Below are 20,990 nucleotides of genomic sequence, written 5' to 3' on the forward strand. Positions count from 1 at the left end.
GTTTTGTAACTGGTCGGCGCAACATCGTGGGCCGAAGGGCCTGTTCTGCGCTGTAATGTTCTACGTTCTATGAATGGAGACACTTCATCTACACTTGGTGGGCAGTGTCAAGGTGGCAGCTGCCAAGCCTTGCCCCCAACCCACCCGGGGAGGGGGGCTTTGATAACCTCCGATCTCCTGGCGTAGGCATCACATCTCCGGAGACGACGGTGATTCTCGCTGGTGAGCAGGTAGGTGCGAGTGAGACTGGACGATAGCGTGTAGAACTCTCTAATTACATATAAATCATATTATTAAGATTGAAATCAACCAAAAAAATCAAGACAGAGGGTGGTGGTTGATGGAAAGTATTCGTCATGGAGTTCGGTTACGAGTGGTGTGCCTCAAGGATCTGTTTTGGGGCCACTGCTGTTTGTAATTTTTATTAATGATCTGGATGAGGGTATAGTTGGGTGGATTAGTAAATTTGCTGATGACACCAAAGTCGGAGGTGTGGTAGATAGTGAGGAAGGGTGTCATAGTTTACAGAGAGACTTGGACAAGTTGCAGAGCTGGGCCGAGAGGTGGCGGATGGAGTTTAATGCGGAAAAGTGTGAGGTAATTCACTTTGGCAGGAATAACAGATGTGTCGAGTATAGGGCTAACGGGAGGACTCTGAATAGTGTTGACAAACAGAGGGATCTAGGTGTATATGTGTACATAGATCCCTGAAAGTTGGGAATCAAGTAGATAAGGTTGTTAAGAAGGCATACGGTGTCTTGGTGTTGATTGGTAGGGGGATTGAATTTAGGAGTCGCAGCGTCATGTTGCAACTGTACACAACTCTGGTGCGGCCGCACTTGGAGTATTGTGTGCAGTTCTGGTCCCCACATTATAGGAAGGATGTGGAGGCTTTGGAGAGGGTGCAGAGGAGGTTTACCAGGATGTTGCCTGGTATGGAGGGAAGGTCCTATGAGGAGAGACTGAGGGATTTGAGGTTGTTTTCGTTAGAAAGAAGGCGGCTAAGAGGGGATCTTATTGAAACATATAAGATGATTAGAGGTTTAGATAGGGTGGATAGTGATAGCCTTTTTCCTTGGATGGAGAAAGCTAGCACGAGGGGGCATGGCTTTAAATTAAGGGGGGGTAGTTATAGGACAGATGTCAGGGGTAGGTTCTTTACCCAGAGGGTGGTGAGGGATTGGAATGCCCTGCCTGCTGCAGTTGTAGATGCGCCAAGTTTGGGGGCGTTTAAGAGATCTGTGGATAGGTTTATGGATGGAAAGGGATTGGTTTGGGTTAGTGGGTCATTGTTTTTCTCTTAATTGGTCGGCGCAACATTGTGGGCCGAAGGGCCTGTTCTGCGCTGTAATGTTCTATGTTCTAACGTCACAGGACTGGTACGATCAGGTGAAAAACTGGGGGCAAACCTGATTTTTCACTTCTTGTCTGATCTTACCAGTCCACATCTCCGAACAACGGGTGGAGTGAGGCTGTAAGATGCTCGTAGTGTTTTACAGCACACAAAGGAGCCCCTTGGCCCATTCTGTCCATGTCAGCAGTCATTGCACCGATCGATTCCAATCCTATTGTCCAGCATTTAATCCTTAACTGCGTACACTGTGGTGTTTCAAGTGCTCATCTAAATGCCTCTTAAATGTGGTGAGGGTTCCCACCTCTGTCACCCTTTCAGACAGAGAGGTCCAGATTCCGGGTGAAAAGGATTTTCTTCAAATCCCCTCTACCTTAAGATACCTGGGGTGGCACAGTGCTGCCTCACCAGCACCAGGAACCCAGGCTCGATTCCCGGCTTGGCTCACTGTCTGTGCGGAGTCTGCACGCTCTCCTGTATCTGTGCGGATTTCCTCCGGGCGCTCCGGTTTCCTCCCGCAGTCCGAAAGACATTCCGGTTAGGTGGATAGGCCGTGCTAAATTCTCCCTTAGGGTACCCGTACAGGCACCAGGGGGTGGCGATTAGGGAATTTTCCTATTACCTTCGTTGCAGTGTTAATGTAAGCCTACTTGTGACACTAATGAATAAATTTAAATCTACGCCCTCTGGTTATTGACCCCTCTACTAAAGGTTTCTTCCTATCTATGTCCCTCGTAATTTTGTACACCTCAGTCTTCTCTGCTCCCAGAGCAGTCCCAGTCTAACAAACCTGTCTTTATAGCTGAAACGCTCCAGCCTGGGAAATATCCTGGTGAATCTACTCCTCTACATCCTTCCTGGTGCAATCACACCCTTCCTACAGTGTGGTGACCAGTTCTGTACACAATGCTCTAGCTGTCGTCTATTTATACAGCTCCATCATAACCTCCCTGCTCTTATATTGTACGCTTTGGTTACTAAAAGTATCCCATATGCCTTCTTAAACACCCTAAATACTTGTCAGGGATCTATAGACATATATCCCAAGCTCCTCTGTACTTCCTAGCATCCTACTGTTCATTATTAATCATGTCTCACAAATTTGATTGAGTTTTTTGAAGGGTTAACTAAGAAGGTAGATGAGGGCAGTGCAGTTGATGTTGTCTACATGGACTTTAGCAAGGCCTTTGACAAGGTACCGCATGGTAGATTGTTGCATAAGGTTAAATCTCACGGGATCCAGGGTGAGGTAGCTAAATGGATACAAAATTGGCTTCTTGACAGAAGCCAGAGGGTGATTGTAGAGGGTTGGTTTTCAAACGGGAGGCCTGTGACCAGTGGTGTGCCTCAGGGATCAGTGCTGGGCCCATTGTTATTTATCATTGATATTAATGATTTGGATGAGAATATAGGAGGCATGGTTTTCTAATGACACCAAGATTGGTGGCATAATGGACAGTGAAGAAAGTTATCTCCAATTGCAATGGGATCTTGATCAGTTGGGCCAGTGGGCTGACGAATGGCAGATGGAGTTTAATTTAGACAAATGTGAGGTGGTGCATTTTGATAGATTGAACCAGGGCAGGACTTACTCAGTTAATAGTAGGGCGCCTGGGGAGAGTTACAGAACAAAGAGATCTCGGGATAGATGTTCATAGCTCCTTGAAAGTGGAGTCACAGGTGGACAGAGTGGTGAAGAAGGCATTCGGCATGCTTGGTTTCATTGGTCAGAACATTGAATACAGGAGTTGGGACGTCTTGTTGAAGTTGTACAAGACATTGGTAAGGCCACACTTGGAATACTGTGTACAATTCTGGTCACCCTATTATAGAAAGGATATTATTAAACTAGAAAGAGTGCAGAAAAGATTTACTAGGATGCTACTGGGACTTGATGGATTGAGTTATAAGGAGAGGCCGGGATAGACTGGGACTTTTCTCTCTGGAGCGTAGGAGGCTGAGGGGTGATCTTATAGAGGTCTATAAAATAATGAGGGGCACAGATCAGCTAGATAGTCAATATCTTTTCCCCAAAGGTAGGGGAGTCTAAAACTAGAGGGCATAGGTTTAAGATGAGAGGGGAGAGTGCCCAGAGGGGCAATATTTTTCACACAGAGGGTGGTGAGTGTCTGGAACGAGCTGCTAGAGGTAGTAGTTGAGGTGGGTACAATTTTATCTTTTAAAAAGCATTTAGACAGTTACATGGGTATGATGGGTTTAGAGGGATATGGGCCTAATGCGGGCAATTGGGATTAGTTTAGGGATTTAAAAAAAAGGGGCAGCATGGACAAGTTGGGCCAAAGGGCCTGTTTCCCTGCTGTAAACCTCTATGACTCTATGGCTGGCATTTTAAGATTAGTGAGTGTTTGGTTCTTGCTATCCTAAAATTGGCACAACGTACAACCACCGACTCTCAGACTCCCACTGCCATTTAACACTTCCTTCAGTGTGGCTTGGCCGTGGGTGGGACTTCCATCTGCCCCGTGGGAGGGAGTCCTGCCAACGAGAGGTGTCAGCCAACAGCTCTCCATCTTAGCTCCATCTTGGCCAGAAGCGGTACAGCAGCGCTGTGTCTGGAACTAAGTCCTGGACCATTGGAAAGATAAGTACTGGGGGCAGGAGGGGTAACCGATGTCCGGGTGAGGAGGGGATTGCAGCGTAGGGTAAGCCGAGGGTGGGGGGGTGAGGGTTCCACCTGAGTATAAAAATAGCATCTGGGTGTGGGCGTGCAGGTTCCTTGGGGAATCCCATCCATTCAAATTTACGCTCCCCTCCCCCTGCCGGAGAACCTGCCTTGGAGGGGACTTAAAATCCTGCCCTTAATGTATTCCCATGCCTTGTTAGTGCTCTCAGAATGCTTCACCTGCCATCATTAGGGGCTATACTCCATTTGCTGATATTCTGTCTATATCACCCTGTAATCGCAGGCTATTTACCACGCCACTCATTTTTCTGTTATCCCCAAACTTACTGATCATATCTGTTTCAGACAGTTGCCAGAGAGCAGGGTCAGTGTCTGGTTCGGGAACAAGAGTTTGGGTGAGGACCAACGCAAGACTTGTATCTGTTGCAGGAATCTCCATTGAGCGGAGGATTAATTTATCGCTGTACTATCATTAGTAATAGTCGCAATGGAATCCACTCTGCTTGCCTGGATGAACGTGCCTTCAACAACACTGAAAACTACACCAGTGGAGAGCCCCAGGGATCGGTGCTGGGGCCTCAGCTATTTACCATTTATACAGATGATCTGGAGGAGGGGGCTGAGTGTAGGGTAACAAAATTTGCTGATGACATGAAGATGAGTGGAAAAGCAAATTGCGTGGAGGGTGTGGAAAGTCTGCAGAGGGATCTGGATAGGCTGAGCGAGTGGGCGAGGACCTGGCAGATGGAGTATAATGTTAGCAAGTGTGAGGTTATCCACTTTGGCAGGAATAATAGTCGGAGGGATTATTATTTAAAGGGTGAAAAACTGCAGCAGGCGACGGTGCAGAGGGACCTGGGCGTCCTTGTGCATGAGTCGCAAAAACCCAGCCTGCAGGTGCAGCAGGTGGTCAGGAAGGCGAATGGGATGCTGGCCTTCATAGCGAGGGGGATAGAATATAAAAGCAGGGAGGTCTTGCTGCAACTGTACAGGGCACTGGTGAGGCCGCAACTGGAGTACTGTGTGCAGTTTTGGTCGCCGCACTTGCGGAAGGATATTTTGGCCTTGGAGGGAGTGCAGAGGAGGTTCACTGGGCTGATACCGGAGATGAGGGGGTTGGACTATGAAAAGAGACTGAATAGACTGGGTCTGTACGCGTTGGAGTTTAGAAGGATGAGGGAGGATCTTATAGAGACGTATAAGATAATGAAGGGGATGAATAGGGTAGAGGTAGAGAGATTCTTCCTGCTTAGAAAGGACAGCAGGACTAGAGGGCACAGCCTCAAGATAAGGGGGGGGCAGTTTAGATCAGAGTTGAGGAGGAACTTCTTCACTCAAAGGGTGGTGAATCTCTGGAATTCTCTGCCCGTTGAAGTGGTGGAGGCTGCCTCGCTAAATATATTTAAGTCACGGGTAGATAGGTTTCTGATAGACAAGGGAATTAAGGGGAGAAAGCGGGAAAGTGGAACTGATCCACTTCAGATCAGCCATGATCTTATTGAATGGTGGGGCAGGCTCGAAGGGCTAGATGGCCGACTCCTGCTCCTATTTCTTATGTTATGAAAAAGCTTGACACTATCCAAGAGAAAGCTTGCCTGGCATCCCATCCACCACCTTAAATATTCATTCTCTAAATCACCGACACACTGTGTACCATCTACAAATTGCACTGCAGGAATTGCCAACGTTCCTTAGGCAGCACCTTCCAAACCTACAACCGCTCCCATTCAGAAGGACAAGGGTAGCAGACACCACCACCACCACCTGGAGGTTCCCCTCCAAGTCACTCACCATCCTGACTTGGAAATATATCACCGTTCCTTCACTGGGTCTAAATCTTGGAACTCCCTGCCTAACTGCACCGTGGATGCACCTACACCACGTGGACTGCAGCGATTCAAGAAGATGGCTCACCGCTACCTTGTCAAGGGGAATTATGGATGGGCAATAAATGCTGATACTCACATCGCGTGAAAGAACAAACAAAATGGTTCCTGAAACGAAAAGGGAAAGAAAGGCAGGAAAAGCCATCAAACTTGGTCTACATAAGAACATAATAGGAGCAGGAGTAGGCCATCTAGCCCTTCGAGCCTGTCCCGCCATTCAATAAGATCATGGCTGATCTGTCGTGGCTCAGTTCCACATTCCCGCCCTCTCCCCATAACCCTTAATCCCCTCTCTTATCAAAAACCCATCAACCCGCGTCTTAAAAATATTTAGCGAGGCAGCCTCCACCACTTCAACGGGCAGAGAATTCCAGAGATTCACCACCCTTTGAGTGAAGAAGTTCCTCCTCAACTCCGTTCTAAACCGCCCCCCCTTGATCTTGAGGCTGTGCCCCCTAGTCCTACTGTCCTTTCTGAGCGGGAAGAGTCTCTCCACCTCTATCCTATCCATCCCATTCATCATCTTATACGTCTCAATGAGATCTCCCCTCATTCTTCTAAACTCTAACGAGTACAAGCCTAGTTTATTCAGCCTCTCCTCATAGCTCAACCCCCTCAACTCCGGTATCAGCCTAGTAAACCTCCTCTGCACTCCCTCCAAGGCCAAAATATCCTTGCGTAAGTGCGGCAACCAAAACTGCACACAGTACTCCAGCTGCGGCCTCACCAATGCCCTATACAGCTGCAGCAAGACCTCCCTACTTTTATATTCAATCCCCCTCGCTATGAAGGCCAGCATCCCATTCGCCTTCCTGACCACCTGCTGCACCTGCAGGCTGGGTTTTTGCGACTCATGCACAAGGACCCCCAGGTCCCTCTGCACCGTCGCCTGCTGCAGTTTTTCGCCCCGTAAGTAATAGTCCTTCCTACCATTATTCCTACCAAAGTGGACCACCTCGCACTTGCCAACATTAAATTCCATTTGCCATTTCCTGGCCCATTCGCCCAGCCTATCTAGTTCCTTCTGCAGACTCTCCACACCCTCCGCACAATTTGCCGTTCTACCAATCTTGGTGTCATCAGCAAATTTCTATTAGAGACTGACCTTGGTTTCAAAGAACAGAGAAAAGTACAGCACGGGAACAGTCCTCCAAGCCTGCGCCAATCATGATGTTGTAACTAAACTAATACAAAAACCTTCTGCCCTTACCCAGTCCATATCCCTCTATTTCCCTCCCTATCCATGGTGCCTCTAACATGTTGCTAATGTGCCTACTTCCACCACCTCCTCTGGCAGCTCGTTCCAGGCACCCAGCACTCTCTGCATCAAAAACCTCCCCTGCACATCTCCCTTTAAACTCTCCCCATCTCACTCTCAACCTGTGCCCCCTCGTAACTGAAGGGGAGAGATACCCGCCTAACTAAGATCAGCAAGTGTGCACTCAAAGTACGTCACCTCGAACTGATTCCAGACGGAAACTGACAGTGGGACAGGACACAATGCCGGCTTCTGAATGTCTCTGTGAAGAGACACTGCAGGGGAAACAGGTTGAATCGGAGACCAAGGGGATAATTCTCAGGGCTGGAACGGTCGCTACGAGAGGACACAGGTTTAAGGTGCTGGGGAGCAGGTACAGAGGAGATGTTAGGGGTAAGTTTTTCACTCAGAGGGTGGTGAGTGAGTGGAATCGGCTGCCGTCGGTGGTGGTGGAGGCAAATTCGATAGGGTCTTTTAAGAGACTTCTAGATGAGTACATGGGATTTAATGGGATTGAGTGTTATAGATAGGCCTGGTATGTATGGATATGATAGGCGCAACCCATGGGCCGAAGGGCCTGTTTGTGCTGTAAACACCACGTGTGTTGAACTAATTTCCACACAGTGATCCTCTTTGCTTTCTCAAGTCTGTTGCCAAGTTGTTAAATCATTTGATTCCTCTTATGTTTGAAATCTGAGACACTTACCGCTTGGTGTTCCTGATGTTGAGGGTGGGGGTGGCTGTATGCATGGTGACTGTGTAACAGATCAACGTCATGATGATTTGTCATTTTTCCACACACGGGCTCTCTGTATGTCTGCCTTCCAGCTGTCCCTGTGTCGAAACCTTCAATACAGGCACAGTGACACGAGGAACATTACCAAATCAGTCATTCCAAGCTCCCTTCTATCTAATAACAGGACGCAGCTCGTTCCAGTAAATCTTGAGTACCCGACTGAGGGAACAGATAATATAAGAACATAAGAAATAGGAGCAGGAGTCGGCCATCTAGCCCTTCGAGCCTGCCCCGCCATTCAATAAGATCATGGCTGATCTGTCGTGGCTCAGTTCCACATTCCCGCCCTCTCCCCATAACCCTTAATCCCCTCCTATCAAAAACCCATCAACCCGCGTCTTAAAAATATTTAGCGAGGCAGCCTCCACCACTTCAACGGGCAGAGAATTCCAGAGATTCACCACCCTTTGAGTGAAGAAGTTCCTCCTCAACTCCGTTCTAAACCGCCCCCCCTTTATCTTGAGGCTGTGCCCCCTAGTCCTACTGTCCTTTCTGAGCGGGAAGAGTCTCTCCACCTCTATCCTATCCATCCCATTCATCATCTTATACATCTCAATGAGATCTCCCCTCATTCTTCTAAACTCTAACGAGTACAAGCCCAGTTTATTCAGCCTCTCCTCATAGCTCAACCCCCTCAACTCCGGCATCAGCCTAGTAAACCTCCTCTGCACTCCCTCCAAGGCCAAAATATCTTTGCGCAGGTGCGGCGACCAAAACTGCACACAGTACTCCAGCTGCGGCCTCACCAATGCCCTATACAGCTGCAGCAAGACCTCCCTACTTTTATATTCAATCCCCCTCGCTATGAAGGCCAGCATCCCATTCGCCTTCCTGACCACCTGCTGCACCTGCAGGCTGGGTTTTTGCGACTCATGCACAAGGACCCCCAGGTCCCTCTGCACCGAAGGTTCAAACTCCCCATAATGGATGTGGGTTTTTTGATGGACAGTGGGCAGGATGCTGTTCTTGTGTTGCCCAATAACTCTAATGATATCTGGGTGTGGCCATGGTCAACCACTCTGTCCATCAGCCCCATTCTTCAACGGGTTTCAAATATTGTTACTTTCTAGCGCCACTCAATGCTAACCCGCATGGCTATAAGATAAGCTGTCCTGTACAAAACAAGGCTAAGCTATACAACAATAGCCTGTCCTGTATAAGACAAGGCCATTCAGAGCTAGCCTTGCTTTACACAGGAAGGTTCAATTGCTAAAACATACCCTGTCCTGTACAAAGTAATGTGTCAGAATTTCAACCAAATGTCAGCTAAAGCCTCAGCAAAATCCCAATGGTTTCAGTTTTCCCAATGTTGGGTTAGGGAGGTGATGGCAAAATGGTTTGTCCGTGCAGTGGGAATCCAGTGACCCCAGACTTGGGTAAACTTGGGACCTGGGTTCAAACCCACCACAGCAAATGGCCATATTTGATTTCAATGAAACTCCGGAATGGAAAAATCTCATGATGACCATGAAACCATTGTTGATTTTTGTAGAAGCCCATCTGGTTCCCCTTTAGGGAAGGAAGTTTGTTGTCCTTTCCGGTCTGGCCTACACGTGACTCCAGACCCACAGCAGTGGGGTTGACCCTTAACTGCTCTCTGAAACGCCACCACCTCGACCCCACCGACTAACCCCCTCACCCACTGAGCAATCCTATTCTCAGCCCATCCCCGGGAATGTCCCCCAGAGGCAGGGATATGTCAAGGTCCACCTAATTCCACCCACTTCCTGACAACCACTAATGCAAAATCCAGTGCCGGCTCCCAAATGTGCTCAGGATTTACTGTTTGGTGTTTTGGAATCTCCCCTCTAAGCAATCTTTCAGTGGAGGGCGAGGCAGGAGTGGTGTATCATTGAGGGTTAGGGTTAGGTTCTTGTTCTGTTCGAATTCCTGTCCCTTTGCATTACTAAGGGCCAGCTCCAAGACTCATGAAATTCCTGCAGTCTGGCTTTCAACAGGGTACTTGGGAGCAAAAGAGGGTCTAAGTCAGGAAAGAACCCTGCACCCACAAAGGTGGGCCTGCTCTCTATCCTTAACTTTCTCCCATTAACTGGGTTACACAGAGAATACGGATTATGGGATACCAAGAGGGTATGGTTACCCAGTCAACAAGAGGGCAAGTGAATCATTCTCCGGCTGCCTGGGGTATGTGGGAGTTTCCCTGACCCGCGCTAATTTATATCCTCACAGTCGTCATGCAAATGCTAGCAGTCATGATGTATAGGCGGCACGGTGGTTAGCACTGCTGCCTCACAGTACCAGGGTCCCAGGTTCGATTCCAGCCTCGGGTCACTGTCGGTGTAGAGTCTGCATGTTCTCCCCATGTCTGCATGGGTTTCCTCCGGGTGCTCTGGTTTCCTACCACAGCCCAAAGATGTGCATCGGCCATGCTAAAATTGCCCCGTAGTGTCCTGGGATATATAGGTTAGAGGGATTAGTGTGGTCAATATGTGGGGTTATGGGAATAGAGCCTGGATAAGATTGTTGTTGGTGTAAATTTGATAGGCTGAATGGCCTCGTTCTGCACTGGGATTCAACGATTCTATAGCTTCTCCATTATTTCAGGGGTGTAGACATGGCTAGGACATAAGAATGTAAGAAATAGGAGCAGGAGTAGGCCATCTAGCCCTTCGAGCCTGCCCTGCCATTCAATAAGATCATGGCTGATTTGTCGTGGCTCAGTTCCACATTCCCGCCCTCTCCCCATAACCCTTAATCCCCTCTCTCATCAAAAACCCATCAACCCGCGTCTTAAAAATATTTAGCGAGGCAGCCTCCACCACTTCAACGGGCAGAGAATTCCAGAGATTCACCACCCTTTGAGTGAAGAAGTTCCTCCTCAACTCCGTTCTAAACCGCCCCCCCTTTATCTTGAGGCTGTGCCCCCTAGTCCTACTGTCCTTTCTGAGCAGGAAGAGTCTCTCCACCTCTATCCTATCCATCCCATTCATCATCTTATACGTCTCAATGAGATCTCCCCTCATTCTTACAATAGTGAACCAGACGGGTTTTTCCGACAATCGACAATTGTTTAATGGTTACAGTTACTGAGACTAGCTTTACATTTCAGAGTTAATTAAAGTCATAGAGTTTAACAGCACTAAAAATACCCTTCAACCCATCATCCCTGTGCTAGCCAACAAACAGCTATCTAATCTGATACCATTTTCCAGCATTTTGTCCATAGCTGTGTATGCTACGTGTAACAAGTGCTGATCTAAAAGTCACCATGATGTGGAGATGCTGGCGTTGGACTTGGGTAAAGTAAGAAGTCTCACCACACCAGGTTAAAGTCCAACTGATTTATTTGGTAGCACAAGCCACTAGCTTTCGGAGCGCTGCCCCTTCATCAGGTGAATAGTAATGGTGGTTTGGTGGGAATGTCTAATAATCCAGAGGTTCGGGGTGATGCTCCCAGAAGATGGGTTCAAACCCCACTTTGGTGGCTGGTGGAATTTAAATTCAATTAATTGAATTAAATGATGAATTGAGAATAAAAGCAGATGAGTTGAGGTATCCGGATTCCTGGGGAATCTGGGATGCAAGCTTTTGCTACCAAATAAACCTGTCGGACTTTAACCTGATGCTGTGGGATCTCTTACTGTGCAGGTGAATAAGCAGAGGGTAAAATGTGGGACCCCAGGTTTGGAATAGGAGCTGCGGAGGGCACAGATTTGGGGGAGGGTGTGTGAGTGGGCACTAACTGGCATTATTTGAGGATAATAAGTTTTGACAAACTGGTGTTTGTGATTGTCCTCGATGCTCCACAGCCCGGAACGAGGAAATTGTAGCTGGAGTCTGATTACTTTTCGATCGTAAGAATTCTCACAACATCAGGTTAAAGTCCAACAGGTTTATTTGGTAGCAAAAGCCACTAGCTTTAGGAGCACTGCTCCTTCATCAGGTGAGTGGGATTTCAGTTCACAAATAGGGCATATATAGACACAAATTCAATTTACAAAATGATGGTTGGAATGTGAGTCTTTACAGGTAATCAAGTCTTAAAGGTACAGACAATGTGAGTGGAGAGAGGGTTAAGCACAGGTTAAAGAGATGTGTATTGTCTCCAGACAGGACGGTTAGTGAGATTTTGCAAACCCAGGCAAGTCACGGGGGTTACAGATAGTGTGACATGACCCAAGATCCTGGTTGAGGACAGCTTCAACCAGGATCTTGGGTCATGTCACACTATCTGTAACCCCCGTGACTTGCAAAATCTCACTAACCGTCCTGTCTGGAGACAGTACACATCTCTTTAACCTGTGCTTCACCCTCTCTCCACTCACACTGTCTGTACCTTTAAGACTTGATTACCTGTAAAGACTCGGATTCCAACCATTATTTTGTAAATTGAGTTTGTGTCTTTATTTGCCCTATTTGTGAACTGAACTCCCACTCACCTGATGAAGGGGCAGCACTCCGAAAGCTAGTGGCTTTTGCTACCAAATAAACCTGTTGGACTTTAACCTGATGTTGTGAGAATTCTTACGATCGAAAAGTAATCAGACTCCAGCTACAATTTCCTCGTTCTGGGCTGTGGACCATCGAGGACAATCACAAACACCAGTTTGTCAAAACTTATTATCCTCAAATAATGCCAGTTAGTGCCCACTCACACGCCCTCCCCCAAATCTGTGCCCTCCGCAGCTCCTACTCCAAACCTGGGGTCCTACATTTTACCCTCTGCTTATTCACCTGCACAGTAAGAGATCCCACAACACCAGGTTAAAGTCCGACAGGTTTATTTGGTAGCAAAAGCTTGCATCCCAGATTCCCCAGGAATCCGGATACCTCAACTCATCTGCTTTTATTCTCAATTAATCATTTAATTCAATTAATTGAATTTAAATTCCACCAGCCGCCAAAGTGGGGTTTGAACCCATCTTCTGGGAGCATCACCCCGAACCTCTGGATTATTGGACCAGTAACATTCCCACCAAACCACCATCCTGAGGAATTCTCTTCCTAATTGGACCATATATTGTGAGGCTGAACTAAAACTGAATTCCGATCTCTAAAAGGAGGTTGTGTTCATGCTGGGAGGGAAATTGAAATGATGGAAGTGAGACACTGACCTTGACCTCTCGAACTGTGTAGCCTCCCAGTGCTCTGCGATATGTTCTCTCCCTTGAAGGGATTCCCGTTTCCGGTCATGTTGCTGGATGATCCGTTCCGCGGCTCCGGGAAGCTGACGAGGTTCTGATAGATCCCAACAGCCCCACAGCAACAGTGATTCAGAAAGAAGTCCTGAGTGGGAAAGGAGAGAGTAACGGTGTTAGAGAGACGCTCCCAGGGAAAAAATCAACCTGATTGGCAATCGGCAAGATTCCCAGTAGCTGGTCTCACAAGCACAGCAAAGGAATTGGTGCAATAACCCCCCCTTTAGAACCACAGAGTTCTTCAGAATTAGCTTCTGTTGAGATTGAGTGAGCGAACAAGAGCGAGGGGGAGAGGACGAGAGTGTGGGGGAGCGGACGAGAGAGTGGGGGAGCGGACGAGAGAGTGGGGGAGAGGACGGGAGAGTGGGGGAGAGGACGGGAGAGTGGGGGAATGGACGAGAGAGTGGGGGAGAGGACGGGAGAGTGGGGGAGAGGACGAGAGAGTGGGGGAGAGGACGGGAGAGTGGGGGAGAGGACGGGAGAGTGGGGGAGAGGACGGGAGAGTGGGGGAGAGGACGGGAGAGTGGGGGAGCGGACGAGAGAGTGGGGGAGCGGACGAGAGAGTGGGGGAGCGGACGAGAGAGTGGGGGAGCGGACGAGAGAGTGGGGGAGCGGACGAGAGAGTGGGGGAGCGGACGAGAGAGTGGGGGAGAGGACGAGAGAGTGGGGGAGAGGACGAGAGAGTGGGGGAGCGGACGAGAGAGTGGGGGAGAGGACGAGAGAGTGGGGGAGAGGACGAGAGAGTGGGGGAGAGGACGAGAGAGTGGGGGAGCGGACGAGAGAGTGGGGGAGAGGACGAGAGAGTGGGGGAGCGGACGAGAGAGTGGGGGAGAGGACGAGAGAGTGGGGGAGCGGACGAGAGAGTGGGGGAGCGGACGAGAGAGTGGGGGAGCGGACGAGAGAGTGGGGGAGCGGACGAGAGAGTGGGGGAGAGGACGGGAGAGTGGGGGAGCGGACGAGAGAGTGGGGGAGCGGACGAGAGAGTGGGGGAGCGGACGAGAGAGTGGGGGAGAGGACGAGAGAGTGGGGGAGAGGACGAGAGAGTGGGGGAGAGGACGAGAGAGTGGGGGAGAGGACGAGAGAGTGGGGGAGAGGACGAGAGAGTGGGGGAGCGGACGAGAGAGTGGGGGAGCGGACGAGAGAGTGGGGGAGCGGACGAGAGAGTGGGGGAGCGGACGAGAGAGTGGGGGAGCGGACGAGAGAGTGGGGGAGAGGACGAGAGAGTGGGGGAGAGGACGAGAGAGTGGGGGAGAGGACGAGAGAGTGGGGGAGAGGACGAGAGAGTGGGGGAGCGGACGAGAGAGTGGGGGAGAGGACGAGAGCGTGGGGGAGAGGACGAGAGCGTGGGGGAGAGGACGAGAGTGTGGGGGAGCGGACGAGAGTGTGGGGGAGCGGACGAGAGAGTGGGGGAGAGGACGAGAGAGTGGGGGAGCGAATGAGAGAGTGAGGAAGGGGTGGCATGGTGGCACAGTGGTTGGCACTGCTGCCTCATAGTGTCAGCACCTGGGTTCAATTCTGTCCTCGGGTGACTGTCTGTGTGGAGTCTGCACATTCTCCCCGTGTCTGCGTGGGCTTCCTCCCACAGTGCAAAGGTGTGCAGGTCAGGTGGATTGGCCGTGCTAAATTGACCCTAGTGTGAGGGTTATGGGGATAGGGCCTGGGTGGGATCGTGATTGGTACAGACTCGATGGGCCAAATGGCCTCCTGTACCGAAGGGATTCTATGAAAAATAAACACACCTGTGAGGGAGGGAGTGAAAGAGGGAGGGAGGGAGGGAGTGAGGGAGGGAGGGAGGGAGGGAGTGAAAGAGGGAGGGAGCGAATGAAAATGTGAAAGAGAAACTGAGAGAGAGAGAGAGAGAGAGAGGAACTGGGAGAGTGAGCAAGAGTGAGAGAGAGGGAGAAACTATGAGAGGGAAACCGAGAGAAGAGAGAGGGACTGAGAAAGGGAGGGAGAGGGACTGAGAGGGAGGGAGAGGGACTGAGAGAGGGAGGGAGAGGGACTGAGAGAGGGAGGGAGAGGGACTGAGAGAGGGAGGGAGAGGGACTGAGAGAGGGAGGGAGAGGGACTGAGAGAAGGAGGGAGAGGAACTGAGGGAAGGAGAGAGAGGAACTGAGGGAAGGAGGGAGAGGGACTGAGAGAGGGAGGGAGAGGGACCGAGAGGGAGGGAGAGGGACCGAGAGAGGGAGGGAGAGGGACCGAGAGAGGGAGGGAGAGGGACCGAGAGAGGGAGGGAGAGGGACCGAGAGAGGGAGGGAGAGGGACTGAGAGAGGGAGGGAGAGGGACTGAGAGAGGGAGGGAGAGGGACTGAGAGAGGGAGGGAGAGGGACTGAGAGAGGGAGGGAGAGGGACTGAGAGAGGGAGGGAGAGGGACTGAGAGAGGGAGGGAGAGGGACTGAGAGAGGGAGGGAGAGGGACTGAGAGAGGGAGGGAGAGGGACTGAGAGAGGGAGGGAGAGGGACTGAGAGAGGGAGGGAGAGGGACTGAGAGAGGGAGGGAGAGGGACTGAGAGAAGGAGGGAGAGGAACTGAGGGAAGGAGAGAGAGGAACTGAGGGAAGGAGGGAGAGGGACTGAGAGAGGGAGGGAGAGGGACCGAGAGGGAGGGAGAGGGACCGAGAGAGGGAGGGAGAGGGACCGAGAGAGGGAGGGAGAGGGACTGAGAGAGGGAGGGAGAGGAACCGAGAGGGAGGGAGAGGGACCGAGAGGGAGGGAGAGGGACCGAGAGGGAGGGAGAGGGACCGAGAGGGAGGGAGAGGGACTGAGAGAGGGAGGGAGAGGGACTGAGAGAGGGAGGGAGAGGGACTGAGAGAGGGAGGGAGAGGGACTGAGAGAGGGAGGGAGAGGGACTGAGAGAGGGAGAGACAGGGACTGAGAGAAGGAGGGAGAGGGACTGAGAGAAGGAGGGAGAGGGACTGAGAGAGGGAGGGAGAGGGACCGAGAGAGGGAGGGAGAGGAACTGAGAGAGGGAGGGAGAGGGACTGAGAGGGAGGGAGAGGGACTGAGAGAGGGAGGGAGAGGAACTGAGAGAGGGAGGGAGAGGGACTGAGAGGGAGGGAGAGGGACTGAGAGGGAGGGAGAGGGACTGAGAGAGGGAGGGAGAGGGACTGAGAGAGGGAGGGAGAGGGACTGAGAGAGGGAGAGACAGGGACTGAGAGAAGGAGGGAGAGGGACTGAGAGAAGGAGGGAGAGGGACTGAGAGAGGGAGGGAGAGGGACTAAGAGGGAGGGAGAGGGACCGAGAGGGAGGGAAAAACCGAGAGGGAAACCCAGAGAGAGAGAGTGAGAGAAATCAAGAAAATGAGGGAGAAAAAAACCAAGAGAGATAGAGAGAAACTGAAAGGGAGAGAAATTGAGAGAAAAAGAGACTGAGAGAGAGAGAGACCGAGAGAGGGAGAGACCAAGAGGGAGAGGGAGAGAATCTGAGAGACAGAGAAAGACTGAGAGAGAGACAGAGCCTGAGAGGGAGGGCCGGGCCCCTGAGGGAGTGGAGAGGTGCACCTTCCTCCTTACCCTGCTGGCTGACAATGTCTCGGATCCTGAGGGCATCAAGCCCCAGACTACCACACTGCCCTTCCCCCCGCCGGGCCTGTCCAATGAGGACGGCCTGTAGAGTTTTTTGGGGGGAGCTGCCACGGGTCAGCCTGGGGGACACCCGTCGGGTTAATGCTCCAATCAGCCTGACTGGCACCTTCGACAGGGGAAAAGCCCTGGGGGGGGGCAGTTCAGGGTGTGGGGGAGAGCCTGGGGAACGTCGCTCTTGTGTGTAGGGCGGTGATTGTCCTGGTGCCCAAGGAGTGGGGTGCGGGGGGGAGATCTCCACCGCCTCAGAAACTGGTTCCCGCTCTCCCTCCTCAGTGTGAGTTATTAAATCTTCACATTGTGCCCGGGACCACCTGAATCCTACACGGACCCCCCCCCGGGCTGGACAACTTACACCTCGGGCCTAACCCACCATTCCCAGCAGGCTCTATCGAGGGCCTTCCTGTCCCATCACCAGGAGACGGCGTTCGAGAGGATAGATCACGACTATCTCCTCCGGACTCCGTGCGTCTGGGTTTGGGATGGGCTTAGTCACCCAGAACGGGTTCTGGGGGGGAGTGGGGGGGGTGGACTCGGGTCAGGGACTTGCTGGGTGGAGGAGGAATAAGAACATAAGAACATAAGAAATAGGAGCAGGAGTAGGCCATCTAGCCCTTCGAGCCTGCCCCGCCATTCAATAAGATCATGGCTGATCTGTCGTGGCTCAGTTCCACATTCCCGCCCTCTCCCCATAACCCTTAATCCCCTCTCTTATCAAAAACCCATCAACCCGCGTCTTAAAAATATTTAGCGAGGCAGCCTCCACCACTTCAACAGGCAGAGAATTCCAGAGATTCACCACCCTTTGAGTGAAGAAGTTCCTCCTCAAATCCGTTCTAAACCGCACCCCCTTTATCTTGAGGCTGTGCCCTCTAGTCCTACTGTCCTTTCTGAGCGGGAAGAGTCTCTCCACCTCTATCCTATCCATCCCATTCATCATCTTATACGTCTCAATGAGATCTCCCCTCATTCTTCTAAACTCTAACGAGTACAAGCCTAGTTTATTCAGCCTCTCCTCATAGCTCAACCCCCTCAACTCCGGCATCAGCCTAGTAAACCTCCTCTGCACTCCCTCCAAGGCCAAAATATCCTTGCGTAAGTACGGCGCCCAAAACTGCACACAGTACTCCAGCTGCGGCCTCACCAGTGCCCTATACAGCCGCAGCAAGACCTCCCTACTTTTATATTCAATCCCCCTCGCTATGAAGGCCAGCATCCCATTCGCCTTCCTGACCACCTGCTGCACCTGCAAGCTGGGTTTTTGCGACTCATGCACAAGGACCCCGAGGTCCCTCTGCACCGTCGCCTGCTGCAGTTTTTCGCCACGTAAGTAATAATCCTTCCTACCATTATTCCTACCAAAGTGGACCACCTCACACTTGCCAACATTAAATTCCATTTGCCAGTTCCTGGCCCATTCGCCCAGCCTATCTAGATCCTTCTGCAGACTCTCCACACCCTCCGCGCAATTTGCCGTTCCCCCAATCTTGGTGTCATCAGCAAATTTCGACACATTTCAAATGGACGACAAATTTCAAATGGGCTCGATGTGCAGAGGTGGGCGTTTAGCTGACATCTCACGCCATCCAAGACCTCAAAACAGTCATGCTGGGACCCGACGTCTCGAGGAGGCGTGGAGTGTACCCCTACACGGACATTGGTCCCCGAGCTCAGACCCCATTCCCCTGGGGCTGGGGTCCCGCAGTCTCAGCTGCCTCGTGGAAATGCCCGCTGTGCCCTTTGCCACTGCCCGGAGAGATTTCCCGTATGGGTTGCACACTTATCACTGCTGTGCCCTCGCCCATCACCTTGGCATGCCTTGTTACTGTCTGGTGGCAGAGGTGCCCAGTGGAGATCCCTCTAGGGGGGGGGGAGGTCTTCTCTCTTTACATCGGGAGCTGGGTGACAGCTGTACCTACACCCACAGGTCGTACCAGATCATGGACTCCCAAGAAACCTGCCCCTTTTTTGCGATGTTGTGGCGTCTTTGGACCACGGTGGTTCTAGACTGCGCTCCCTTTTCAGTTATTTTAAAAGCTGACACTTTGCAGGTCATCAGGAAGGCGAATGGGATGCTGGCCTTCATAGCGAGGGGGATTGAATATAAAAGTAGGGAGGTCTTGCTGTGGCTGTATAGGGCATTGGTGAGGCCGCAGCTGGAGTACTGTGTGCAGTTTTGGGCGCCGCACTTACGCAAGGATATTTTGGCCTTGGAGGGAGTGCAGAGGAGGTTTACTAGGCTGATACCGGAGTTGAGGGGGTTGAGCTATGAGGAGAGGCTGAATAAACTAGGCTTGTACTCGTTAGCGTTTAGAAGAATGAGGGGAGATCTCATTGAGACGTATAAGATGATGAATGGGATGGATAGGATAGAGGTGGAGAGACTCTTCCCGCTCAGAAAGGACAGTAGGACTAGGGGGCACAGCCTCAAGATAAAGGGGGGGGCGGTTTAGAACGGAGTTGAGGAGGAACTTCTTCACTCAAAGGGTGGTGAATCTCTGGAATTCTCTGCCCGTTGAAGTGGTGGAGGCTGCCTCGCTAAATATATTTAAGACGTGGATTGATGGGTTTTTGATAAGAGAGGGGATTAAGGGTTATGGGGAGAGGGCGGGAATGTGGAACTGAGCCACGACAGATCAGCCATGATCTTATTGAATGGCGGGGCAGGCTCGAAGGGCTAGATGGCCTACTCCTGCTCCTATTTCTTATGTTCTTATGTTTGCACTTCCTCCTGATCTCGGTGTAGAGGGGGAGCGGGGAAGGCGGAGGACCTCCTTGAGAATTTGGGCCTGGCCAAATTTGCCACAAACATTTCCAGGCAGCCGAAGGGGTTGTCCGACCCGACTGTCTGCCCCTCCACTGTGGCTCCATTCACGGCGGAGTGTCCCTGGAGAGGGAGCACGCGGAGTCCACGTGCACCATTGAGGCTTCCTGAGCCCATTACAACATAGAACATTACAGCACAGTACAGGCCCTTCGGCCCTCGATGTTGCACCGACCAGTGGAACCAATCCAATGACCCTCTAACCTAAACTATTCCAATGCCTATCCACTGACCATTTGAACGCTCTTAAAGTTGGCGAGTCCACAACTGCTGCAGGCAGGGCATTCCACGCCCTTACTACCCTCTGAGTAAAGAACCTACCTCTGACATCTGTCCTATAATTACCACCCCTTAATTTAAAGCTATGTCCCCTCGTGTTAGCCATCACCATCCGAGGAAAAAGGCTCTCACTATCCACCCTATCCAATCCTCTGATCATCTTGTATGCCTCAATTAGGTCACCTCTTAACCTTCTTCTCTCCAATGAAAATAACCTCAAGTCCCTCAGCCTTCCCTCATAAGACCTTCCCACCATACCAGGCAACATCCTGGTAAACCTCCTCTGCACCCTTTCCAATGCCTCCACATCTTTCTTATAATGCGGCGACCAGAACTGTACACAATACTCCAAGTGCGGCCGCACCAGAGTTTTGTACAGTTGTAACATGAACTCACGGCTCCGAAATTCAATCCCTCTACCAATAAAAGCTAACACACCGTACGCCTTCTTAACAACCTTATCAACCTGGGTGCCAACTTTCATGGAGCTATGCACATGTACACCGAGATCTCTCTGTTCATCGACACTACCAAGAGTCCTTCCATTAGCCCTATATTCTGTACTCCTGTTAGTCTTATCAAAGTGAATCACCTCACACTTTTCCACATTAAACTCCATCTGCCACCTCTCAGCCCAGCTCTGCAGCTTATCTACGTCCCTCTGTAAACTGTAACATCCATCCTCACTGTCTACAACTCCTCCGACTTTGGTGTCATCAGCAAACTTACTAACCCATCCTTCTACACCCTCATCTAGGTCATTTATAAAAATGACAAACAGCAGTGGCCCCAAAACAGATCCCTGAGGTACACCACTTGTAACTGAACTCCAGGTTGAATATTTCCCATCAACTACCACCCTCTGTCTTCTATCAGCGAGCCAATCCCTGATCCATTGTGTCCCGGAGGGAATGAGGTTTTATCGACCCCCTTCTTATTTACTTTAATTAGTTTAATTCAAAAGATTTTGAACACCTGCGCAAGGATATTTTGGCCCTGGAGGGAGTGCAGAGGAGGTTTACTAGGCTGATACCGGAGTTGAGGGGATTGAGCTATGAGGAGAGGCTGAATAAACTGGGCTTGTACTCGTTAGAGTTTAGAAGAATGAGGGGAGATCTCATTGAGACGTATAAGATGATGAATGGGATGGATAGGATAGAGGTGGAGAGACTCTTCCCGCTCAAAAAAGACAGTAGGACTAGGGGGCACAGCC

At 51.0% G+C, this 20,990-nt stretch overlaps 1 protein-coding gene across 1 annotated transcript in view; it reads right to left on the minus strand.

Annotated features, from left to right (window-relative positions):
• Positions 1-7,768: 7,768 nt before the first annotated feature.
• LOC145339277 (uncharacterized) overlaps positions 7,769-20,990 on the minus strand; it is a 65,515-nt gene continuing 52,293 nt past the window's right edge. Inside the window, exons 4-5 of the mRNA XM_080183689.1 lie at positions 13,011-13,182; positions 7,769-7,985 (exon numbers count right to left, since the gene is read on the minus strand). Of these exons, the coding sequence (XP_080039815.1) occupies positions 7,801-7,985; positions 13,011-13,182 (357 nt within the window). The 3' untranslated portion in view covers positions 7,769-7,800. The remainder of the gene's footprint in view (positions 7,986-13,010; positions 13,183-20,990) is intronic.

This window comes from Carcharhinus amblyrhynchos, unplaced genomic scaffold (assembly GCF_965287045.1).
Source record: "Carcharhinus amblyrhynchos unplaced genomic scaffold, sCarAmb.v2.hapA scaffold_377, whole genome shotgun sequence".
Classification (NCBI taxonomy): Eukaryota; Metazoa; Chordata; class Chondrichthyes; order Carcharhiniformes; family Carcharhinidae; genus Carcharhinus; species Carcharhinus amblyrhynchos.